This window comes from Scyliorhinus canicula, chromosome 20 (genome assembly GCF_902713615.1).
Source record: "Scyliorhinus canicula chromosome 20, sScyCan1.1, whole genome shotgun sequence".
Lineage (NCBI taxonomy): Eukaryota > Metazoa > Chordata > Chondrichthyes > Carcharhiniformes > Scyliorhinidae > Scyliorhinus > Scyliorhinus canicula.
In genome coordinates this window covers 65,284,525-65,310,170 of record NC_052165.1, presented here as the reverse complement: position 1 = coordinate 65,310,170, position 25,646 = coordinate 65,284,525, and the positions used below count along the sequence as shown (strand labels likewise).

The 25,646-nt window shown below is 44.7% G+C and overlaps 1 protein-coding gene across 1 annotated transcript in view; it reads left to right on the top strand.

Annotated features, from left to right (window-relative positions):
• pot1 (protection of telomeres 1 homolog) overlaps window positions 1-24,778 on the top strand; it is a 280,862-nt gene extending 256,084 nt beyond the window's left edge. Inside the window, exons 13-18 of the mRNA XM_038780902.1 lie at window positions 257-477; window positions 3,076-3,211; window positions 8,358-8,446; window positions 9,300-9,394; window positions 17,327-17,432; window positions 22,503-24,778. Of these exons, the coding sequence (XP_038636830.1) occupies window positions 257-477; window positions 3,076-3,211; window positions 8,358-8,446; window positions 9,300-9,394; window positions 17,327-17,432; window positions 22,503-22,618 (763 nt within the window). The 3' untranslated portion in view covers window positions 22,619-24,778. The remainder of the gene's footprint in view (window positions 1-256; window positions 478-3,075; window positions 3,212-8,357; window positions 8,447-9,299; window positions 9,395-17,326; window positions 17,433-22,502) is intronic.
• Window positions 24,779-25,646: the final 868 nt, after the last annotated feature.

Genomic DNA, 25,646 nt, shown 5'->3' with positions numbered 1-25,646 from the left:
AGACCTCTTCATGGATTTCCGACCCTACTTAACTTTCACATTTTAAGCAATGGAATGCGGCTCACGGGATAATGGCTGCAGGAAGGAAACAGGTGTTGGAATTCCTCCCTGAAGACATTTTAAAGGAGGTACTTTGCTGCCGCTTATCTCACCTGCGACACGTGGGCTTCAATCTTGATTTGAAGCACAAAGACTGATTACTGCGTGTAACTGTGATGGAATTGCGCTCACTGCTTCCCGTGGATCTATTTTTCAGGCAGCAGATTCTAAGTGACGACCACTTCGACAGTTTTTTGCAAGATGCTTACTCTTCCGGTTCTGCAGCTGCTGGCCCTGATCCCCCAACACACGACACTCCGTGGTACCAAACAACTACATGGGAGGCTGAAGATCAAAGGCATCGCCGGATTACCGTCCATTTTGTGAAGTCAGACGAAGCGCAAAGTACTCCAGAGCGCTCCACGATTCTAGTGGAAGGTACATTATTAATATAAGTACAGGGCAGCAATTGGTACGCATATGTTAAATGATCAGTTGGTGTTTGTTTTGATGCCAGCATGTTGATACAAAACTTAAAGGACTCTATGTCGAGATCGTATTGTGAAAGCATTGTAACCCATGGAATGTGGATGGGCAAATTCAATCCCAGAGTTAATTCCTGCACTTTTCATCACAAAAGAGCACCGTCAACCAGGGTTTTAAATCCTTATTTTAAATCCACCACCAGCTGCCTCTTGCCATTTATTGCCCTTGGCTCTGATGGCTTCACTGATGGTCGCTCCTTCTGCCTTCACTCATGATCCGACCCCGTGGATCAGGAATCGCCACTGGGAGATGTGAGGTAATATAGATGGTCACAAACAAGGAGGGAAGGGGGAAGGGGGTGAAACCAAAAAAGGGGAAGAAAATAGGGAAAGAAAAATTGCCAGACTTCACCAGCGATAATTCAGAAGACCGCACAGCTGACCCCATTGCTCTTCTCGAAGAAATCCTGTCGTCGGTAAGCTCATCACCAGAGTCTGGAGCCCTTCACTAAACATTCTGGTCCATCTGTACCCGCCTGCTTTCCTGTTTTTCGTGCCAGTGTTTGCATTTTGCAAACTGCGCCACTGACAATGTTTATTTTAAATGAAAGCCTAGTAGATCTCTGCTGTTTTTTATCCCTTTACGGGAAATGGGCATTCCTGGCTCAGCCAGCATTTATTGCCCATCCCTAATTGCCCTCAGGAAGGTGGCAGTGAGCTGCCCTCTGTCCAAATCACTGACTTTGCTGCCAGTCTATGTAGTGTGGGTACACCCACAGTGTGTTAGAGGAGGGAGTTCCAGGATTTTGACCCAGCGGCAATGAAGGGACAGTTGTTGCTCGTTATGCTTTCCCTTAATTTGCTCTGTTTTAATTACCTTTGCTCAAGAGTCGCCAGGTATCTTTCTGATACCACCACAGGGTTCAAAGCCGAATACTGATCAATGACTCGATACACCAGTTAGTAAGTTTGAAATTTGTGTGAGGGCCACGAAGAATCCAGCACGAGTTTTCAGGATACAAAGAAATATCATTTATTTACAAATTAACATATATATACAACAGCAGCAACAACTTCTCTTGCTGCCAACTCCTCTCTCCCTGGTTCCAAACTGGCCAGCTCTATTTATGCAGGGTGTCTGCTAATGATTTCTCCGCCCCCCTCATTGGGGAAGCTCATACTCCCACAGGATTGTGGGATTGCCATTACTCCCCAGCCAATGGTAAGCAGGCAGGTTATAACAGAAATCAATATACATTTGTTTACACGCACAGTCAATTATTACTCATACATAGACTCTACTCGCTAAACTACAACTACTACTAAAGCCTATACTTAGCTTCGAGTGGCCCACTCAGTCAGAGGAACAATGACCATTGTCCGGTTCTGATACTGCTGGCTTCGAACTGGTACAGAATAGTAGCTGAGAGCGCCTATCTCGTAGCGTGCGTTGACCGTAGACTTACTTGGTTGGTGCTTGGCGGCCTCTCGTCGCTGAGAGCCAAATGCCAAGTTGAAGGTGACGAAGAGGAGTAAGAGATCTTCCAAGAGCTTCTAAGAGAGCGAACTGACCTTGGGGACTCTGCTTTATAGCCCCCAGTGGTTTTGCACCCTTATGGGCGGACCCTGGACTTGGTCCCAATTAATTGGACCAGGTCCCAATCATTCGTATCGATTCTCTCCAATAACGGGGTTGTTCCCTGATAATTGGGCGGGCACTATGTAACCGTTGGCCTGCCTTTGTTTTAGCTTCCACTGGCGCCGGGAAGTCTGTCCTGGTACCGATTGCTTCAATGTTTCTTTTTGTCCCCGGAGATAGCTCATTACTATGCTAATGGCTAGTAGTTTCAGTTCTGTCTGGGTTCTGCAAGTCCTAATACACAAGAAACCTTGTACTTGCTTCTTTTTCTAGTGCTGTCCATTTTTCCCAGCACTCTTTGCGAGTATCCATTTTGGAATCGGGACGTGGCCACCCCAGGTGGCTACACAGTGATATATTTCCAACACAGGATGGTGATGTTCCTGTTATATTCCCTTGCCCTTGTTATATTTATTTGAAGCCATCCAAAACACAAATGAAAAGCATATTAACCGTGGATCTATAGCAAGTACGTTGTACTTTTGCTCGATCTTGAGACAAAAAGCATTATTTCAGCTCCATTATTTTACTGGTATTAATGTAATTGATGCCAGTAAACCATAGTTCAATCAGTTTATGCCATTCATGGTGGGCCTGTTATGTCTCCTCTCTCTTGTTGGCATTTATACTAATCATTGATAATACAATACTGCTGTGGAGGGATCGCACAAAGATTTAAGTGTCAAGTGTTCCAGTGAAAATTGAATTTTCTGTCAACTCCTGTTTTAGTTTAATGAAGGAAATTAAATGCAAGAGAAAACTGGAATGCATATTTGAATTAACTCATTCCTGCGGGTGGACCATAAACATGGTATTGATTTATGTCGAGGTGATGTTTAATGACCACTATATGATGAATTTTGAACTGCTGGTATTGTTGAGTTATATACTCTGCTTTTTTTCTTTACTAAGGAGTATCTCTAAATGAGCTGTACCGACTCTCCAAGAGATTTGGGATGATCATCCCTATCACTTCCAGGACGAAATGTCTGACTTTGAATGATCTTTCCATTCCATTCCTGATACAAGATAGGAAATGGCATTATGGGTAATTATTATGGACATTTCGCTTCTTTGCACACACACGAACAGATTCAAAAGCAGCTTTTTCCCTGCTATTACCAGAGTCCTGAATGAATGGAAGGGTCCTCTTATGGACTGAACTGATCACTCCATGCATCTTCTCTGCTGTTGTAGCACTATACTCCGTGGACTTCATCCGATGTCTGTGTATTTACATTGCGTATTTATTGTACGTCCTATGTTTTTTCATGTGTGGAACGATCTGCTTGGACTGTACACAGAACAATACTTTTCACTGTACCTTGGTACATGTGACAATAAGTCTAAATCTATTGCCCTCCAGAATTTCAACCTCTTCACGCATCACAGGAGTTTATTTTTGTCCTTGAGAAGAGGAGGGCTGAAAGGGGGGATAAAACATGGTCAAACCTTTTTCAGGTTGTGCTGACACTATTCCATTTCCAACAAGGAAGTTTCCATCCCTCCCAGCCTCCAGGAAAACTTTGAGTGCCCCAACTAATTGTCCATCTGAAACATGGCATCACTCTCACACGTATGGAAAGTGAAAGTTCCCTGCTGCAATCAGCATAGTATCTTATGTAATCAGTTCCTCCAACTTTTGCAAAGACTTACTCTTGAACTGCACTGAATGTAGGCTTGCAGAGACAATGGGAACCATCATTTGGTGTGATTCACCTAAGTTCTCCCTCTCAGATGGATGGTAAATGAATGTGTTTGTGAACTGTAGTTTTTTTTTGTCCATCACTCGAAGGCAGAAAATGTGTTTGCAGAGCACTGACCTGTCACCTGTTTTTTTAAAATTAATTTACAGGATGTGGTTGTTGCTGGTTAGGCAAGCATTTATTGCTCATCCCTAGTTGCCCTTTAGAAGGTGGTGGTAAGTTGTCTTCTTGAACCATTGCAGTCCTTCAGGTGTAGGTACACTCACTGTGCTGTTAGGGAGGGAGTTCCAGGACTGTCCCAGCAACAGTGAAGGAACGACTATATATTTCCAAGTCGGGGTGGTGAGTGACTTGGAGCGGAACGTCCAGGTGGTGGGGTTCCCAGGTATCTGCTGCTCTTGTCCTTCGAGATGGTAGTGGTCGTGGGATTGGAAGGTGCTGTCTAAGGAACCTTGGCAAGTTGCTGCAGTGCATCTTGCAGATGGTATGCAAGGCTGCCACTGTTCGGCGGTGGGGGAGGCTTTGAAAATTTATGGAAGGAGGAGGAATCAAGTGGGCTGCTTCGTCCAGGATGGTGTTGAGCTTCTTAAGTGTTGTTGGAGCTGCACTCATCCAGGCAAGTGGAGAGTATTGCGTTGCACTCCTGACTTGTGCCTGACGGTGACAGGCTTTGGGGGGGTCAGGAGGTGAGTTACTCCAGTAGGATTCCTAGCCTTTGACCTGTCCTGGTAGCTACAGTATTAATGTGGTTAGTCCAGTTCAATTTCTGATCAATGGTAACCCCCAGGAGGTTGATTGTGGGGGATTCAACCATGGTAATGCCGTTGAATGCCAAGGGGTGATGGTTATATCCTCTCTTGTAGGAGATGGTCATTGCCTGGCACTTTGTGGAACGAATGGTACCCATTTCAAGCTGGATAGTCAGACAAATTGGACGTTTGACGGGTTTGCTAAGCGGTTGCCCAGCTACAACAAAAATATAGAACACAGTCACAGTGTGAGTCAGAAACACATAAGTCACCTCTGAGATCCTCTTCTATATCATGCTTCACGTGTCAAAAATGCCCTTAGCACAAATTGCAGGTCTTTTTGATCACCTCACAAATTTAAACCAACTTTAAACATTTAAGTCCCCTTGTTGTGATTGGCTGAAATCTTCCAGGTGCGAATCACTGTCCATTTATTTTATAGTTTCTGTTTCGTCAATCTCTTACACACCTTCTTCACATGCTGTGGTCATTGCCGTAGAAGATTCACAAGTCATTTATTTAATAAATTAAATGGGCTGTTGTGTATCATGGCCATTGCTATTTGCAGTGACCTAGATATCTGCAAAGCATATCTTTGCAAGCCAGTTGTGTGTTTAGCAAAATTCACATCTATAACCCATTCAATATAGAAATATAAAATAAAGTATATAGGGTGAGAGTGTATGCTGTGATTTTAACATATGTACATAACCATTTTGTTTTGGTTATTATTTTAACAGAGGCATTCAGATTGCAAATGCATGTCTTTTGAACTAATTTCACGTATCAACCGGAACCGTAACCTTCACCTCGAAGAATGGGCAACACATCCATAAAATAATACCAAACAGTCCAATCATACCACATTGGCGAAACAAAGTTATTACTTTTAAAGTTCTAGTTCATAGTAAAATGTAATTTAAATGTCAAAGCTGGCATGTAGCCATTGATTGTCTTCATAGAATCCCGAAAGTGCAGAAGGAGGCCATTCGGCCCATCGAGTCTGCAGCCACCCTATGAAAGAGCACCCTACCTAGGCCCAATCCCCCGCTCTATCCCAGTAACCCCACCTAATCTTTGGACACTAAAGGCGATTTTCCATGGCCAATCCACCTAACCTGCACATCTTTGGACTGTGGGAGGAAACCCACGCAGTCACGGGAAAACATGCAAACTCCACACTGACGAACTTCTGGTGGCGACATGTAGCTGGAGGCCGCACATTGGGTGGCTCCTCCTGGAGCCTTTGTTTTCTGGTCCTTTTCACCCAGATTTGGGGGAATTGTATATGATCAGTCTTCAGTACATTTTGTGGTAATTAGAGGATGTCGACACCCAACAGAAGAATGGGGGATGAAAAGGAATGAGCGCTCGTCTGCCTGAGAGCTGGGTTCAGTGCGGAGTTCTGTGGGAAGAAAGATGGCAGGGGCAAGTTCGCTGTGTGGGGCTGCGCCCATGACAGTGGACACACTGGCTGAGGTGATGAAGGTGGAGTTTGAGCGGCAGTTCGCCAAGCATTTTGAGCGGCATGGAAAGGAGGTGATGAGAATGCTCAAACAGTTGGTGGACCATACTTTGGCCCCGGCAAACGGAGCTCTTGGAAAGACGGCGACGGTGGTGTTGGAGCATGGTGGAGGAGGCATTGTCCAAGCAGAATACTTGGAGATTGTCATTTCAGATCATGCTCCGCATTTGGTGGATGTGATTTTGGGAAGGGGCCTGCACGGAGGCTGACGTGGAGGAGGTTGGATGTGGGGCTGCTCGCGGATTCGAGTTTTTGTGTGAGGATCGCAAAGGTGATTAATGATTATGTGGGGTTTAATAAGAATGGGGAGATCTCGCTGTCGATGGTTTGGGAGACGCTGAAGGCGGTGGTAAGGGGCAAGGTCATCTCGTACAAGTAGCAGGTGGAGAGGGAGGCAAGAGAGGAGCGGCTGTGGCTGGTCAATGAAATCTTGGATGTTGATGGGAAGTACGAGGAGAATCCCACTCCGGAGCTTTTGGTCAGTAGAAAGGAACTGCAGGCATGGTTTGACCCTTGGTATCTACAGGGAAAGCGGTGCGTCAGTTGAGGCGGGCAAGGTGTACGAATACGGGGGGAAGGCCAGTCGCTTGCTGGTGGAACAGCCCAAGCCAGCTGGCAGCCTGGCGAGGGATTGTTTAGGTCCGGGATGGGGCGAGTGGGTTGGTGGCCAGAGCAGGTGAACAGATATTTGAGCAGTTTCATAAATGTTTGTATAGGTCAGAGCCCCCGAGGATGAGTTGGATATGAGAGACTTCTTTGGGGGGAGGCGGGGGGGGGGGGGGGAGGTGGCTGGAGTGTCCTAAAGTAGGAGAGAAGGGGAGGGCAGGGTTGGAAGAGCCAGTAGTGATTGAGGAGATTCGGATGGCGATAGGGAAGAAGCAAATGGATAAAACACAGGGCCGGATGGGTTCCCAGTGGAATTCTAGAAGAAGTATATGGATAGGTTGGTGGTGCTGTTGGTGGAGATGTTTGAGGATATTGTGGCTAAGGAGGCACTCCAGGAGACCATGGAACAGGCATCTATTTTGCTGCTGTTAAAAAAAGAACAAGAACCTGGAAGAGTGTGGATCGGATCAGCCAATATCCCGGCTAAATGTGGATGCCAAGATTCTTGCCAAGGTTGACGCTTAGGTTAGAAGAGTGCCTTTCAGAGGTGATTGGGGAGGATCAGACAGGGTTTGTAATGGGGAGGAAGTCGTCTTGGAATGTGCGGCACTTGTTAAACATGGTGCTCTCTCCACCAGTCTGGGGGGAACCGGAGATGGTGGTGGATCTGGAGGCGGAGAAAGCGTTTGATCTAGTAAAGGGGAGTTATTTGTTTGCAGTGTTGGAGCAGTTTGGATTGGGCCTACGTTTATGGTGTGGACCAAACCGTTATATAAGGAACCAAAGGTGAGTGTTCATACAAATGAGATGAACTCGGGATATTTTCAGCTGCATAGGGGAACGAGGCAGGAATGTCCCATGTCCCCCCTCTTGTTTGTGCTGGCAAAAGAGCCCTTGGCCATTGTGCTGAGATCCTCGGATAAGTGGAGAAGGATGATTGGGGGGAGGGGTGGAGCATAAGTTGTTTCTGTATGCCGATGACCTTAAGTTGTATATTTCTGATCCGGGTTCCATGGTGGGGGATATAATGGAACTCAGGCAATTTGGGACTTTTCGGGATGCAAATTAAATTTGGAAAAGAGCAAGTGCTTTTTGGTTTCTTCCCCGGTGACCGAAAGTGGCTGGGAGGGATTGCGGTTTTGTGTGGCGACTACTCACTTTAGGTACTTGGGGGTGCAGAAGACTGTGCCCGGTTCCGTAAATTAAATTTTACAAGCCTGGTGGGTAGGCTCAAAAACTCTACACGCACAGTCACACGAGGTCGGAGTCAAACCCTGACGCTGAGAGGCAGCAGTTCTAAACACTGTGCCACCGTGCTGCCCCCTTGTTAGGTTCTAATTCGTAAAAGAGAATGGGCAGGATTTTCCAGCCATTCCCTGGCAGCGGAGGGTGCGAACAACAGGAAACCCCGTTGACAGCGGTGGGACTGGATGATCTTACTTATATAAAACGTGCTGTGTGGGGGAGGGGTGGGTGGACAACCCCCACCTCAGAGTGTCTTTCAAGGGAATCAATTGTTGAAAGGTATTAAATGACAAATGAATCTATATGGCTTTGAAATTGAGGATTGGAAAATTTGGTTCCTAAATGGTTATTCTTTTTCTTCAGATGCAAGCATTGTTCTCACCCTCAACCAGTGAATGCACTTCAGTTTCTGCCTCAAACAGGACCATGGGATTCGTCTGTGATAGCCAAAGGTAAGCTTTGTTATTTTCTTTGCAAGATGTTCTGGAATAATTTTGGAATGCAACAAGTTATTGTGCAGCATAAGCAATCACCAATGTTAATCCTCCCCTAGTCACTCTCTGCGGTGGAACCAGACTGTTTGCAGTCTTGGCATCACATTTGGCTTTGAGGTGAATTTCACCTCGCGTATCTGCCGCATCACCAAGACCACCTATGTCCACCTTGTAATGTCAGCCATCTCTGCCGTGCTTCAACTCACTGCTGCTGAGATCCTCATCCAAGCCTCTGTTACCTCAAGGCCTCCCTGTCCAGCCTCCCCTTTTTCGCCCTCTGTAAGCTTGAACTCATTCAAAACTCAGTTGCCCTTGCCCTAACTTACACTCTTTCTCCCGAACTATTATCCTCCGGCTCTGCTCTCAGTCTCGCTCTTTCTCCCGGACTTTTATCCTCCGGCTCTGCTCTCAGTCTCGCTCTTTCTCACGCTCTGTTATCCTCCAGCTCCGCTCTCAGTCTCGCTCTTTCTCACGCTCTTTTGTCTCCCCGGCTCCAATCTCAGCCTCACTTTTATCCTCTTCGTTCCGCTCTCGGTCTCGCCCTTTCTTGCGCTCCTTTATCCACCCAGCTCCGCTCTCAGTCTCGCTCTTTCTCACGCTCTTTTGTCTCCCCGGCTCCAATCTCAGCCTCACTTTTATCCTCTTCGTTCCGCTCTCGGTCTCGCCCTTTCTTGCGCTCCTTTATCCACCCAGCTCCGCTCTCAGTCTCGCTTTTTCTCCCGCTCTTTTATCCTCCTGACTCCACTCTCAGCAGCCTAGCATACTTCCTACAGAGACTTTATTGCACATTAACCTGCTTTCCTTGCACCAGTTTTAGGTGTTCAACTTCTACGTCATGTGTTTGTCATGAGGTTTACACTTGATGATGGATCGGGATCACTGGATGCGTTCCTATGGGATAAAGCGGTAAGTGAACCTTTGACCCCCCCCCCCCGCCAACCACCCCCCCTCCCCAACCAATTCATAAAGTGTTTATTGTGACTTATGCCACAAGCGTGCTTCAGAGTTGAAAATACCACTTCCTTTAAAGATTTAAAAAATGACCAGTGCAATATGAACGCTCCTCCACCATATTGAGCTACCTCGAGGGGTGGCGGTAGCATAGTGGGAATGTGGACTGGTTACTCAGATGGCCAGGGGACATGGCTTCAAATTCTAGCATGGCAGCTTTGGAATTTAAATTCATTTAATAAATCTGGAATTGAAATGTAAGCCGGAATACTCCGTTTGGGAGACTAGGTGTTGCCACTGGGACTGAATAGCGCGTGATTCACACTTCCAGTGGGGGCGTGTTATGGGAGAGGTGTTTTCAGGGGCGTGTTATGGGAGAGGTGTTTTAAGAACCCCAAAATGTATCATGGAGTTCAACCAACCCCCACCTTTAATGGATTGTTGCTTTTGAAGCACACGGCTTGTTCCCCAGGTGTAGTATTACAATTATGGACACGTGGTTTTTAAAACAAAATAATGTTTATTCCATGAACTCAAATTAACCTTTTAAATAAACATTGGATCTCTTAACACCCCTTACTTCAAAGATAACCCCAAAAATAATACAACACTACCCAACCCTGCAAACTGTTCCTTTACGCATCCAGGAACATTAGATTTATATTCAATACTGAGACTTCTTTACAATTCCGATTTCACCAAAGGATTAAGAGATAGTCCTTCATGGCAGAGATCACCAGCAATGCAGCTCACAGCCACACCTTAGCTTTCTTCAAACTGAAACTAAAAACCCAGAACTAACTTCAAAATGGCCGAACTGAGCTCAGCTCTACCCACTTTCTGACATCACTATTTTCTTAAAGGTACATTGCTTAAACATCCATTTCTTAAAGGTACTCTCACATGACAGGTGCTATTCAGTCAGCGAATCAGGACATGCAAATGGGCTAACAGACTGCCGGTGCAAAGTCAGAGAAATTCTCTGGCTTGAGTTACAAGCAGGCATTGTAACTGCTGGGGCCGGAGTTAGCGCTAAGGAGCTGGGCAGGTGTAGCTGTTTTTAAGTGCTTCACTTACCACACACTCACTGCAGCCACGAAAATGGCTCACAGAAGACGTGCCCTATAAGGTCAGTATGGTGGGGATAGGGCGGAAGTGAGGGTTTAAGGGTCGGTGCAGACTCGATGGGCCAAATGGCCTCCTTCTGCACTGTATGTTCTATGTTCTAAGGTCAGGAGTCCGAGGTGGACCCACAGCTCCATGCCAGTGAGGAGCAGAAGGATACCCTTTTCCCCAGGGTGGGCCGCAAACTCAAGCCTGCCCTTCTGAACACTGCCTGGGAGGTGAGGACAGAGGCAATCAGCCCTGCCAGCCTCACCAGGAGGAGACAGCTGGTGATCTGGAGGGATGGCGGTCACTGCTGAGGCCACTGCCCTGAGAGGGCCAGGGAACCAGGGAAGGTTCCAAAATCCATGCTATAGGTGCCCTATGGTTCGGGTGAGCTCTGCTGATCCTCTGCTTCCTCTGCAGTGGGACGGCGCTTCTGAAGAGCGCCAAAACCTTGTGGGCCTTGATTGAGCTAGGCCAAGCCCATCCCATTGATGAAACAGTGGGTGTACGAAGGTGTCCAGAGGGGCGGCCTGAGTGGGCTCCCAGATGACCGGCCTTATGAGCATTCACAGGACACAGGCAGCAGTCAGCAGAGTGAACAGCCAGAAGCACCAAAGTAGTGTGTTTCAAAGACAGACTGCAGGAATGGCGGTCTGAACCAGGCCACCGTGATCCCAAGGGGGACAACCTGAGTGCGTCTACTTGGCACCAAGTAGTGCCTCGATACTGCCCCTGGCCTGCGGTGCCAGCCCCCAACAAGACCAACAGTTTTTAAGGCTTTTTCAGTGTCTTTTTAGCCTCCCGCTCCTCCTCCGCAGCCATGGTGCCCAGGCCAGACTTGTAACTACTTGCACTAAATCGCACCCATGTGATTTCCAACTAAGAGGGGTAAAGCATCACCGAGGGGTGTGGAGCATGAAGTGTCCAAGCCACTAATGATATTGAAATCCATACAACTGACGGTTTTGCATGGATTCACCAGCGCAGGGTGCAAACATCGATGTCGACGCCAGCGAGCGACTGGCGCTTGGTCTCAGAATCTGCGTTAGGCACAAACGCCGATTTTTTTGATTAACCACTATTCTGCGTCCAATTGCATTTACAGCATCGCAAGAATCCAGACCCTAGTCTCAGTAGTGGCAACTATCAGCGATTGGTGCACAAATCCATCTGGTTCACAAATGTCCTTTTCAGAAGGAAATCTGCCGTCCTTACCCGGTCTGGCCTACATGTGAGTCCAGACCCGCAGAAATGTGGTTTACTCTTAACTGCCCTTTGAAGCATTCGGTGCAAGGGCATTTTTGGGTGAACAACAAATGCTGGCCTTGCCAGTGACACCCATATTCCTTGAAAGAAGAAAATAAAAGCTAGTTATAAAGCATTAGTTTTGGTAAAATGTTGTGTATTCATATTTGTTCCCATTTGGAACAAGGCCACTTTAAGAGTCTGATCATGTGACATACTGATGACATCATCGGCCATTTGCGCAGGCAAACGTGCAGTCCATCCTAACAGTTTGTAAAGAAAACTCCTTTCCAATAAAGCTCTTGAATAATACCATGGAGATGGTGGTGAAAACTGTTAGGTTTTAGCAGTTTCGGCGATTACCTGGAATCCTCTGGCATTCATTCATTATTTATATTAATTAGGTTCACTTCTTTTAAACATAATTGCCACCAGTTGTTGTTCATATACAACGGGACAGCTCAAAATGACACTGTTCAGATGGCCAACTACAAAAAAACAATTGCCATTCTCCATAGATTATATGGCAATATCAGTGATATTTTAGTCTGGGTTTTGCATCTTCCGAGTTTGATCTGTATTGTCCCAGAGTCAATCAACTTGTGGAGGAATTAAAAGAGCCGGGAGGTGAATCTCCAGTGTCAAAAGAATTGAAGTGACCTCAGATCACCTCTGAAATAACAACAAAATCTGTCAAAAAGTAATGAATATAGATCGGAGAGCCCTAGAGCGCTGCATCAATATAAGCTCTGACTATGAGAAACAGGGACATGAGTTAAAACTGGGTAGATGCACATTCAAGAGCTGTCCCTTGAATTACATTCTCAGGCAATGGTTGAGCGACATGCGGAAGGAGGTGCCATGATTGAGAGAGTGTGCGATGGGAAGGGAAGGGTGGGGAAGGGGGTCTGGTTTGCACGGAGCCTTTCAGTCCTTTCCAGATGAAGGATGGACCAACTTAACTTCCTCCTCAAATCTACCCCATACATCCAAAGAACTGAACCTAAATTTGTACCAGAAGTACCAGCAGTGGAAGTGGAGGCACCCAGAAGGAGCTGCAAGACAAAACTTTTATCTAGACGGAGATGTTCAAAGCTCTGAGCATTTGGCTAAGATTCTTATGAGACCTGCCGATGAAAAGCACTCTGTTACTGGTAGGTCATCATTCGCAGTTTCCTTTCCGAATGATGTGGAGATGCCAGCGTTGGACTGGGGTGAGCACAGTAAGAAGTCTTACATCACCTGAGGAAGGTGCAGTGCTCCGAAAGCTAGTGTTTGAAACAAACCTGTTGGACTTTAACCTGGTGCTGTAAGACTTCTTACTGTCCTTTCTGAATAACATAACGAGATCTAAACCAATTTACAAGGCTGCTGCTGTGTAATCCTGTACGACTGGTGGATCTTTTCTGACTTTATCTCAGGAAAATGAGGACAAAACAAATTTCCCTCAATTGTCTCGCTGCTTGCATGAGGCTGGGTAAGAGGATTTGACGCTTGTAAAGCTTTAGCCAACACCATAAGATGGACAATTATAAGAATGGCTATTTGTTAGCAGACTGATGTCCAAATAAGGATTGCATGTGACAGCATATCCAATAGAGGTATTTTTCAGTGATTGCTGATGTCAAGTTGTTAAGCATTGAAAACCCTGTCTCGTTTTTAAAATGTAACACCTTGGGACCTGCTTTTATATAAAACTGGAGAAAGATTCAGACTTTCTTTCAGGCAGATAGTTGTTGGAGGGTCCTTTCAGGGTAATGTGGGGAGCCTGATGAGTGAACCGGACACTGGGGTTGGATTTTGATCATTCTAACAAGGATTGGCACGAAAAGGATGAGCTGAATAATTTGCTGGCAACTTGCATAGAATCAAGTCAACCAAGACAAATATGCATTGAAAAAAAGTGAAAGCTTGACATTGAGGTGGACTTTCTAGTAGCTTCTGGATGACCTCATTGTTTTCAATGAACCAGTCTTGATGCTTACGAGAGATATAGCCGTGAAATACTATACCCCTGAAGGCCGGCCATCCTCAAAGCAGTGAGTATCCATACAAGTGGCTCTCAAGAGGGATTCCTTCATGACTCCCTGTTTGAGCCTTGATACATTGAGATACTTCTGGACCTTCATGCCCTGGGCCATCTCGGGGGATGGATCTTGATGTTTAGCTTTGAAATGATAAGATGGCAGTCAGAGTCACATGTGTTGTATCTACATCCTGCCTGTCCACATGTCTTTTGATGACATGGTTAATTTAGGTGCCAGTGCATAGAACAATGGTGCATCCAAGATGTTTTGTGATCCGGGAGTCGGGTGGAAAATTGCAACGGTGATTAAGAATCTATGCCAACACACATTTTGAGCAAGAGGAAACCATAGTTGTTACAACTGCCAACCCCATTTTTTCCAATGGCCCCTACAATCCTGATAATCTGCACCAACTACTGTGCGGAAGTCACCAAGAATGATGAGCTTGTCTGCCTTTGGCAATCAAGGAGTGGAGGTCATCATAGAATTTATCCTTGACTTTATTCGGGTTGGTTACGGTGGAGGGGTGCACACTGATGAGAGTCGCTTGCCTGTTGCCATGCAGGGGGAGTTTAAGCACCATCAAACGATCATTTACACCCTTGGGAAGGTAAGTCAAATTACTGATGAGGTAGTTCATGATATATTTCATGCCAACTCCATGCCATGCTTCTTTTCCCCAGCCACTCCAAAAGAATATGTAACCTGTACCATTTTTCTTGAGCTTACCATTTTCCTTGAGCTGACCCTCCACAGGTAGGCGGGTCCATTAAAGGCAATGATTTGGATGTTGTACCTTGCCAGCATCTGCTGATAAAAGCAGTTCTTCTCTCAGACTTATCGAATGTCGCATTTTCCATGAGGGTGTTGCCACGACAGCAGGAAATTGTGGCTGAGTGAAATCTATCTATACCGTCATCAGCTAACCAAAAACAAACTGTTTACAGCTGACCTTTTTCCTAAGTAAGACACTGACCAAAGATGCCTGCCATGAGTCACCTGATGCGGGAAATTGAAAGTTGACCATTTCTGTATATTAAGTAAAGTCGCCATAGTCCCAGATGACCACAGGCTGTTTTTCCCATTGAGGGAGAGAGCTGTTTGGTGGTGATTTAACCTGAAGATTACCACAAATCAAGCGAGGGGCAAGGTTGATAAGAGGGCATTTATGGATAACTTCAGCCAGTCGGGCAATTGAACCGGCACTGTTGACCTGGCTCTGCATCCCAGACCAGCTGTCCAGCAAATTGAGCTAAACCAGCCTCCAAAATAGATTGGTCAGAAGTGGGATTCAAACCCGCACCTCCTGAACAGAGCACCTCAGCCCGCTCGGCTATTCTGACCATTTCTGTATAGTTGCTCAATGGATTGTACTGCAGAGATGCCGTGGCAGGTTTCTCATGGAATGCCACACCTGAGGATGTCATGGCCCACTTCAAAAATAACTATTAAAAGGATGGACATGTTGTTTTCACCTTTCTGAACTTACCTCACCAGCAGTGAGAGTCCGTTAAGACAATGGGGAACTGCTAGCCAGCCAGGATATACAGCCAGCAGACACTGTGGAGGATGAAAGAACCCCATCTCCTGTTGGATTCTACTATCTTGAAATCTGTCAAAGTTTGCTGAGATGAAATATCAAAATGTGCTTACTTGTTCTGCGACAGTGACTACATCAGACATGGTGATCAAATTCCTTTGGAATATCCAGCAAGCAGGACTTCAAGAACTGGGTTTACCAAGCATAAACAGAGGAATCTGGTAATGGAGCGATAAAGGTAGTACATTGGTTAGTGCTGTTGCTTTGCAGCTCCAGGATCCCAGGTTTGATTCCCGGCTTGGGTCACTGACTGTGTGGAGTCTGCATGTTCTCTCTGTGTCTGCATGGGATTCCTCCAGGTGTTCCGGTTTCCTCCCACAAGTCCCGAAAGACGTGCTATTAGGTAATTTGGACAATCTGAATTCTCCCTCATTGTGCCTGAACAGGTGCCAGAATGTGGTGACTTGCAATGTTAATGTTAGCCTACTTGTGACAATAAAGATTATTATTTATTATTATTAAGGAATCTCTCCCTCTCTCACAAGACATGTAAACCCCTACGTTTGCAGTCTAAAAATTAATTCACTACACTAGTTGGTGAATGTCCATCAAGAGGGACCTCAGGAGAAGTTCCTTAATTTCTGGAAAATGGAACATACTAAAAGAAAGAAAATAGTCTCAGGCAAATGCAGGTCCATGGACTTCAATTCAACTCTGTGACTTCAAACAACCAGCTAACTTGAAACGGCTGCAACATCCAACAATCAACGCCTCAAGGATAAGCAAAAGACTTCACCGTATATTCTTTTAGCTGTTTTATTTGAACTCTAACTTTACTTCTGATACCTATGTGTGTGCGTGAAATGCTGCGTTTTTAAATTATTTTTATCTCGTGTTTGGTGGCTAATAAACTTGCTCTTCCTTTGATTGCTGAAAACCTCGCTGGTTAGCTTCTTATTGTTCATTGTAAAGATAGTAAAACGCATTTTGATTTGGAAAAGGCATCCACAGGGAAAATAAATGTAAATACCTTTGTTGTGACCAACCGAGGAGGCTGAATAAAGAGAAGCTTTACTCATCCTCACCTGGTGATAACAGTGTGCATGTACCAATGGTCATCAGGATCACTACTTCCTACAGTGAGATCAGCTTATAACTGTGTCTGTGGACTCCCTGTCAGCTGCGGCCTGCTGGCCAGGGTAGGTGAAGCAGGCAAAGTTTGGAGCACCTTTTCCACCCCTTCTTCAGACTAGGGAGGTGAGCCGCAAACGGCTGCTGGGTGCCCCAGGGGGGTTGCTGCTTCCAACTTGCACTTCCTTCCAGCGAAAAACAACCTTACAGACCAAGTCTCCTGTGTGCAGATTGGCAGATAGAACTTCCAGTGAGTCCACACCTGCTACAACGCCACTCGCCCATCGCCACAGGCCTTGTGACAGTTAGATAACGGATCACCGATGATTGAAGGATGGTGAGCCTGAGTTCCACGTGAATTGGATCATAGCGAGGGAGAGTGGCACATCGGTGGCCACACTCCGTCAGCCTGACCTATATATTGGTCCATTGACAAGGCAAGTCTAGACGGCAGCTCTATGGTTCGTCTCACTGACTCATTCACTTTGCTAGTTGCCTCAAAACATTTAATAGGCATTTTCTTGCTAGCTGGAAAGCAGACGATGCCTCAGGAAATTATGACATCTGGTTTGAAATTTGCTCGCTGCTTGCTTGTTAGTAACATTTTCTGCTGCATCCTGAGAGTCAATCAGTAATGATAAATGACAGCTACAAACAGCTGTGGCTTCAGTGTGTTGTTTCGGCTGTTCGGGGAACTGGGCAGTTTCAAAACTGTTCAATGTTAGCTTTGAGTTAGCAGTCACGATTCTTTTAAATTTAATGTTGCTGATAATTAAACTGAGAATTCAGCAGGTAACAGGAGCCCAATTAATTCTGATTCATTCATCCCTTCAGGAACGGTTCTTTGGGATTTCTGCAGCTGATGTTGTGATCGACGAAGCACTTCAGGAAAAGCTAACCAGAATAATGGAGACACTGTGCCCACCAAGAACAAGTGACGGTAACGGGCTACTGAGTTATTTGCATTTTATACTGTCTGTACACAAGGGAAAACTGGACATTTTCTGTTGTGATTTGCACTTCACTTCAAAGAAGACCTAGTGTTTTAGCGCAATCTAATTTAAAGTGTTAAAATCACAGTGATGCTTCCTGGTGATTCATTACCCAGATATAATCATTAATAATTCAACGGGGACATTATCATCAAATTCATGGAGTATCTGCACACCTCACCTGACAGGATTTGGTCGCGGAACAAAATAAACAGAAAAACATTGGCAGCTCCTGTTCACTCACCACTTCTGTGCTCCTTCACCTATGTTGGCCTGTCCACCTAGGCCTCAGTTTAAAAATTTTCAATTTCTTCTAAAATCCCTCCATGGCCCTTCCCCTCCAGATCTCTCCAGCCCCACGAGTGTTTGAGATCTCTGTGCTCCTTCATTTCTGACCTTTCACATTCCCGCAATGCTGGCCTTACTTACACACTTGTTAAAACTCTCCACCTCACTGTCTTTCTCTTATTTTAAGATGTTCCTTAAACCCTACCTCTTGCATTAAACTTTCAGCCATCTGCCATGATATCTCCTGTGTTTATTGGTATTCCTTTTACTAAGCACCTTAGGATTTTTTGCCACGTTAACTAAAAAGGAAAGTCACTACAGTCCCAGATAAGTTGCTTTCCCCTTTGAGGGGGAGAGCTGACTGGTGGTGATTTAACCTGAGGGTTGTCAGGATATGCAAACATGCAACCAATGAACATTCAGAATAGGACACAACCAATGGGCAGTCAGGACACTCAGAGTTGGCATCATCACAAGGGGGCATGACATAAACACTACAAAAGGGATGAGGCACTCACACCCTGCCACTTTTCACAGACAGCCATCTATAGAGTTAGACAGGGTTGATCAGCAGCATCACACCCCAGCACGTGGCTTAGAGCAAGCTGGTACAGTTAGACTGAGTTACTACAGTTAGATTAGCAGAGAGTCAAACTCATTTGACAACTGTGTTAATAGTTCAATAAGCACGTTGAACTCATTTCAGAGTCTGGGGCATCCTTTAGTTAAGACTGCGTCAAGTAGCAGCCTGTGTTATCCGAAGCAGCAGAACACAACAAGGGTCACCACACCTCAGGTGAGGGACAAGGCTGAGAAGGTGGGGCCTTCATGAATAACCTCAGCCCAGTACAGGAATTGGACTCGGGCTGTAGGCCTCGCTCCGCATCACAAACCAAATGTCCAGCCAACTGAGCTAAACGAGCTCCCCCATGTTAAATGCACTCCGCGACTCATAGCATTTTCATCAAACTCTTTGCTTACAACTCAACTTCTGAGATGTTCGAACTGTGCACGGTGACGTAAATGTGATCATTGCAAAGATAACTGCTGGAAATATGGCAGCGAGTTTGCAATGCATTTTGAACAGCTCACAGCTTCCTCGTGAAGGGAATAGACCATCGCCCCTTATCAAATAAAATGACACTAAAGCTACTGTGCTCCATAATTTGTCAACCCGAAGATGTTACATGAGGCAACTGTCTGGCAAGTAAAGTGGTTTCTATAATCACTGTTTAAACATGATGTTAAACCCTTGTGACTCTTCTGTATATCTCCATTGTACTGGGTATAATTTCAGTCATTACCTTTTTTTCTCCAGTACTATGGAGAAAGGAGATCGAAAAAAGGCAGGTGCAGAGAAAACTGACAAGTCCTGAAGGACCTTTATATGAGAGAAAAGGGTCCTGGGGAAGCAGGAAAGCAGATAAATGGTGCTCTGTGCAGAACTGCGAGAATATTAAAAAGTTAATATAGCCTGAAGAATTAGAGGGAGGTGCGCAGTTGTTGAATTCAATAACCAAGGCATCAGTGTCTGTAAAGAGTTGGAGGAAAAGTGGATACTTTTTGTTTTAAATGTCCAGTTAAAAGCCAGCCTTTGATAATCATTCAAACTCAGTTGCCCTCTGTGGCAGAGTTGTGTGGTTTACTAGAAGGTCGCCAGGTACTGGGTGTCATGGCAACAGACCGATCCCCTCATGATAAATCAGTCAGGGTGAGAGGGAGGTGGGGGGAGGGAGCTGGCAGGGGAGGGGGGGGGGGTGAGTTGCACATGTCAGCTGTAAGGAGAATGCTTGACTCTTACTATGCCAAGCCCTCGGCCCAGGATTGCTTTCAGTCTCCCTCCTGAGGGGCAGCAGCTCACAGACTGAAAGAAGCAGTGTGCTGCACTAATGCTCTTCCCAGCTGACAGGAAAAATAACCTCCTGATCTATTTACCTCGGCCTGGTAGGGTAAAATATAAAAGGCAGCATGGTGGGGAAAGGGTGGGGGGAGTGGAGTAAGCCCCACAAAATTATTAACATTTGGGTTCATCCCAACAAATCTATGTCTCCCATGAGCCCAGGAAGGCCCAGTTGAATCCCTGAGCTATGCTGAGTTAATTTTCCTCAGATTTTTATTTCCTATATCTTTTTCATGGATAATTCTGGCACATACATCATTTGTTGCCTGCCCCTAATTGCCCTTGAACTGAGTGGTTTGTTGTGGATCCAGTCACAAGAACGACAGCAGGACACTGGTGAGCCAGTTGGGTTTTTACAATAATAGATGATAGTTTCATGATCACTATTCCGAGCTTTCAATTCCAGAATTATTAGTTGAATGGTAAGATTTGAATCCTCCCCCCCCCTCCCCTCCCCTGCCAGAGCATGGGCGTAGGCCTTCAGGTTACTAGTCCAGCGACATTGCCACGATGCCACCCGATGGTAGGGTGGCTGCAAGTGACCTCAACTCCCCAGTTAATGAGAAGAAAAGGGGCCAAGGTGTGGATGGTACATGAGCTCAACAAAATACCTCTTGCAATCAGATAGCTGGCCACACTCCCAATTAAAGGTCACTTGTAGATAATAAATGCTGGGGAACTGTTCCAGAGAATGGCTGGTTGCCTCTGGAACCGCAACACAGGAAGCAAACGGAGTCAACTTCCACAGGAAGGGAGGAGAGATGTCTCCGGGACAACTGACATCTGACCTTTTGGGAGAATAGGAAATCAACTGTTGTTAGTCTGAAAAGTAAAGTGGAGGTCAAAATGAAGAAACTGTATCATCAAATATTCTAGAGTACAAAAACAGCCCAACTGGTCTGTCCTGGTGTTTATACTCATACGAACTTCCTCCGACCTCTTCATGTATCGCCATCAACAGATCCTTCTATTCCCTTCTCCATGCGCTTAGCTAGTTTGCCCTCAGGTTCATCAATGCTATTCACCTGATTCACTTTCCCCCTGGTAATAGGTTTTTCATTCCAATCACTTTCTGTGTAAAAGAATTAGAGCATGGAAGAAGGCCATTCAGATATAATATCTGTGCTGGCTCACAAGTAGCCATCTAGCCTAATTTAATTTCTAGCTCTTGGAACATAGCCTTATAGGTTATGGCACTACAAGTTGATATATGCCTCTATCACCCTTACAGCCAGTGAGTTCCAGATTTCTTCCCATCTTCTGTTGTGATATGATGTGCATGCGCCTTTAGGGGAATGTATCTTGAACAGCTGTCGATCATCATCCCACCTCAACAGGTTGGGTATATCGGTCCCATGACTTGTAGTTAGTATGCAAGCAGCAGGGTAGAGATTAGAGATGCTGTACTTAGACTCCTTGGGAACATTATCTGTATATAGTCTTATCTTTAAATAAATAACCCACATTATTGTTTCAACAATCCTTGTGTACAACTGATATGTCATGTCAGAGAAAAGAAGAACATGACACCATCTGGGTGAAAGGGTTACCCTTTAAACTCCTCTAAAACTCTTGCCTCTTACCCAAAATCTATGCTCATAGTTATTGGTCCCTTTGACCAAAGGTTGTACTATCCACTCTATAGTTTAATACATTTCTCTTGAATTCTCTATTAAATTTATTAACTTTGGAACCCTTAATTTAGCCTCCCTAAATCTACTCGATCAAACTTTGATTGTTTGAAAGATGGAAATACATTGCTCATTAAATAAGTTCCACTGGAGTGAACATGCTCAGGGAAATGGTTACAGCCCAGCATGTCACAAATCATGCTGCCATCTCTCTCAGCAGCATTTTTAACACCTATGTGTGGATTTAGAGAACCATAGTAACAGTGCATTTCAAAGGCTAATTGGACAGGCACTTCTGGGATGCCATTTCAGATCTGATATGCCAATTGTAATCATCAGATTATCAACCACTGGGCAAAATTGCTACGCACATTGAAAACCTATCAAACCATACCTTAATTAAACAGTGAAAATTGTCAGTGAAACCTAGTAATCCTACACCAGCATTTAAATAATAACTGAAACTCGGAACGCATAAACTATTAGTTCCACATGCTTTTCTATTGGTCGTATATCAACATTGAACATCTAAGTCTGACAATGACTGCTGGGAATATTCATTTATTATGCCATTCCTCTGCCTGTTTCTTTTAAGAGTAATTAAGATAGATAATGACTGGAGTCTTATACTGTGGATGTTAGTCCTTCACTCCCAACCACTTGCCACCATTCCTTTCTTCACCAACCCTTTCCCTTTTCTCTCCCACCTATGCCTTTGATGTCCCGTATTCCACTTCCTTTCCCCTCAACCCCTCACCCTGCGCTCTCCCCTCCTGCTCTCTGCCCTCCCACTCTCCTCTCCCACTTCCTCCCTCTTCTCCTGCTCCCTTTTCTCCCGCTCCCTCCTCTCCCGCTCCTCTCCCACCCTCTTCTCTCCAGCTCCCTCCTTTCCCACACGCTCTCTCATGCTCCCCCCTCCCTCATCGCCCGCACTCTCCCCCTCCATACTCTCCTGCGCTCTGCCCCTTCCTCCTCTCTCATGCTCCCCCCACTCCATCCACTTCCACCCTCCGCCCTCCTCTCTGTCCCAGATGTAAGAATGCCTCTGAAATTAAAGGGCAGAAGTAAAAACAAATATATTTTGTTTTTTGATTGGCCAGAAAAAAACTCATGTCTGTCTATCTATTGTGTTGCTAAGAGACCCTTATCAAATCTGCTTTGATCATACTGAACGGTCTTTGTGATCCATGTGCCTGCAGATGACTGCCCCTGGCTGGAATGCTGCATCAAGTCCTATTATGTCAGTGACGACTCTGAGCAGAAGACGCACTACCAGATATTTGATACTGTTGTTGCTGAAGCTGAGGACGTCTAACATTTGATGTGCACAATAGTCCAACTTTACCAAGAATGAATCCCAGGATATTTCATTTTTTTAAATGAACCAAAATCAGTGTTTCCTTTTCAAAGAAACACACCTGCAGAGCTTTGGGTGGGAATATTCAGTCCAAGTCTCAGTTTGAGTATGACATGATTGAGCATTGAAAACCAAGCCTTTGTTCTTCTATGAAGAAACAGATTAGACTAATCTTGGTCTATTGACATCTGCATAACATTCCTGCAACATAGTCTGAGGATACGCTTGTGGTTGGCGTTTGTTTCCCCAACAAATGCATCATTTTCCACTGTTAACTATTTTTTAAAGTGTATTTTTTAATGGAAATCTAAAGATAAAGATGTAATTGAGGAAGGTTACTATTTTATCATAAAACTCAATTACTTACACCGATGAATACATGTCAGCCTACAACTGCAGTACTTGCATTACTTACACCGATGAATACATGTCAGCCTACAACTGCAGTACTTGCGTTGCAGCTTAGCAAAGTAAGCATTTCATGTTCAATTGGGCAAATGTTACTCATTTTGTTATTGATCATAATCAGATGTTTTTCTCATGAAATGCTTTGAATTTCTGCTTTTATTGCTTTCTTTTTCTCTCGTATTTGTCTCTTCACAGATATTGCTTAAAAGAGAGACAGGTTGTCGAAGCTTTTCATCTTGCACTCATCAGGACTAATACAAGAATGCCAAATTTCAAACCATCACAGCAGTTTAAACCGCAGGAGAAAATGGTGCAATTGGTTGGCAAGTGGACTCCGATTGGCCAATGTGTTCCCATGGAAAAGGCAACAGGGAATTATAGACTCCCCAAGCTCCCAGGTAATTCCAAACAAGTGCAAGGCTTGAACATATTCCTTTTGTTTGCAGAGAATGAGTCCCTGCATGTGAATGTATATTGCTTCTTGCAAAGGTAAATGAACTACGTAATGAACTCAACTGATTACCTTAAATTGATTGTTCAAGATTGTTCAGCAAGTGCTGCCCAATCGTGGAATCACATCTAACAGTAGATATTTGGGGAATTGCAACTTCTGCCTATTGCGAACAGCCAAAGCAATGTGTTGAATTGATCAACCACTCCTCGGGATGATGGGCCTCCATACCTGGCTCACACTGACACTGAAATTTATACATGATATTGCTCAATTGATTGGTGGCAAAACGTCTTTTGGATTAATGGCAGCATCCTATTGATGGAAAATACCACTTGCGTTGCCACTGTAATGATCAATCCTGAAAAGGCAAAGTATCTCAAAAATGTGAACAGGTTAAACAAGCCATTTCACACTGTACAGTGGGAACAAGAGTGGCATTTTACACCAATAGGATGCTGCCGTCAGTCCAGAAAGATGATCTGCCACCAATCAATTGAGCAATGTTGTATATGAGTTTCAGTGCCAGTGTGATGCCAGGTGCGTAGGCCATAAGTCCCAGCGATTGGCATGATCAACTCAAGCAGCATATTCCTGCAGCTGTTCATAATAGACAGAGTACAGACAGTGCTCAACTCGCCCACACTTGCAAAACTCAAGAACAAAACATCTGATGTTCAATATGATTCTTGAATTGGGCAGTGTTTGTTGAACAATCCTGAGTGCGCTAATAGTTACACTGACAGCCAAGCTAAGATTGTCAGTTGAGCTCATAACAGTGTTTATTGATGCTGGATAGTAGCAATACACATTCATAGGAGGGACACATTCTCTGCAAACTGAAGGAATATGTTCAAGCCTTGACATTTTTTTAATTACCTGGAAGCATAGAGAAGCCATAGTTCTCCGATGCTTTCGTCAATGCAATGCCTTGTCCAGTCAGAGTTGACTTGCCAACCTATCAGCATCCTTTTCCCCTAACGTATAAATTGTGATGGTTTGAAATTTAGCATTCTTGCGCTTGTTCTGATGTGTATAAAATGAAAAACTTCAACAACATATCTCTTCAACAATATTCAAGTTCTACACAAAAGGTGGCTTGCACATAACTTTTGCTTTGGACTTTAGTTTATAAAGTTAGCCTGATGTTCCTTTTTTGCTGTAAAAAAAAGTGCATTTGAAAACTACTATCATGTCAGTGGCTTATTTTTATTTTTCTCTCATTGATTCCTCTGTGAAATAAAATGGTTAAAAGAGCATGTTTCAGGGTGGTACGGTGGCACAGTGGTTAACACTGCTGCCTCACAGCGCCAAGAACACAGCCCAGGGTTCGATCCTGGCCCAGGGTCACTTTCTGTGTGGAGTTTGCACGTTCTCCCCGTGTCTGTGTGGGTCTCACCCCCACAACCCAAAGGTGTGCAGGGTAGGTAGATTGGCCACGCTAAATTGCCCCTTAATTGGAAAGAAAAATAATTGGGTACTCTAAATTTAGAGAAAAAAAGAGCACATTTCATGCAAACTACTTTTAATGGAGAGCAATATTTAATTTGTAGCATTTCTAGCAGTAGATTTATTATAATTTGGTAAGTTTTCTTTAGCGGGTGGGGTACCTTGGCAACGCAGTAAAGAGCTTAGTAATTACATGCAGCGGCTCTACTGTATACAGAGCCACGTGTTACAGTATTATATGGTAATGCGTTCACGTACTATATTGTTGCAATCCAGTTAAGGACCAGTAATCTTTTGTTTAAAGTAGACAAATGTTTGAAATCCAAGTTACTTACTAAGAATAAAGCCACAAAATTCCATGGTTTTAAATAAACAGAATAAGCATTAACATATAAAGTCAGAAAAATAACACAATTTACAATATCAATCTTCTACTCTAGCATTCCGAATTAACATGAGTTACAGATGAATTAGTAGGCAAACTGGTCAAACATACCTCACTGCACATTAAATGACAGATGCAACCAAGAAAAATGCCAGAGATTTCTCAGCAGTTACACAATTCTATTAAAACTCTGCTTCCTGTGTTCTCTGCTTTGCTTTACCTGGATGGCTTGGATGCGTAGCGTTGAACAAAGAACAACAAGCTTTGTTAACGAACAAAACTATAAATATGTT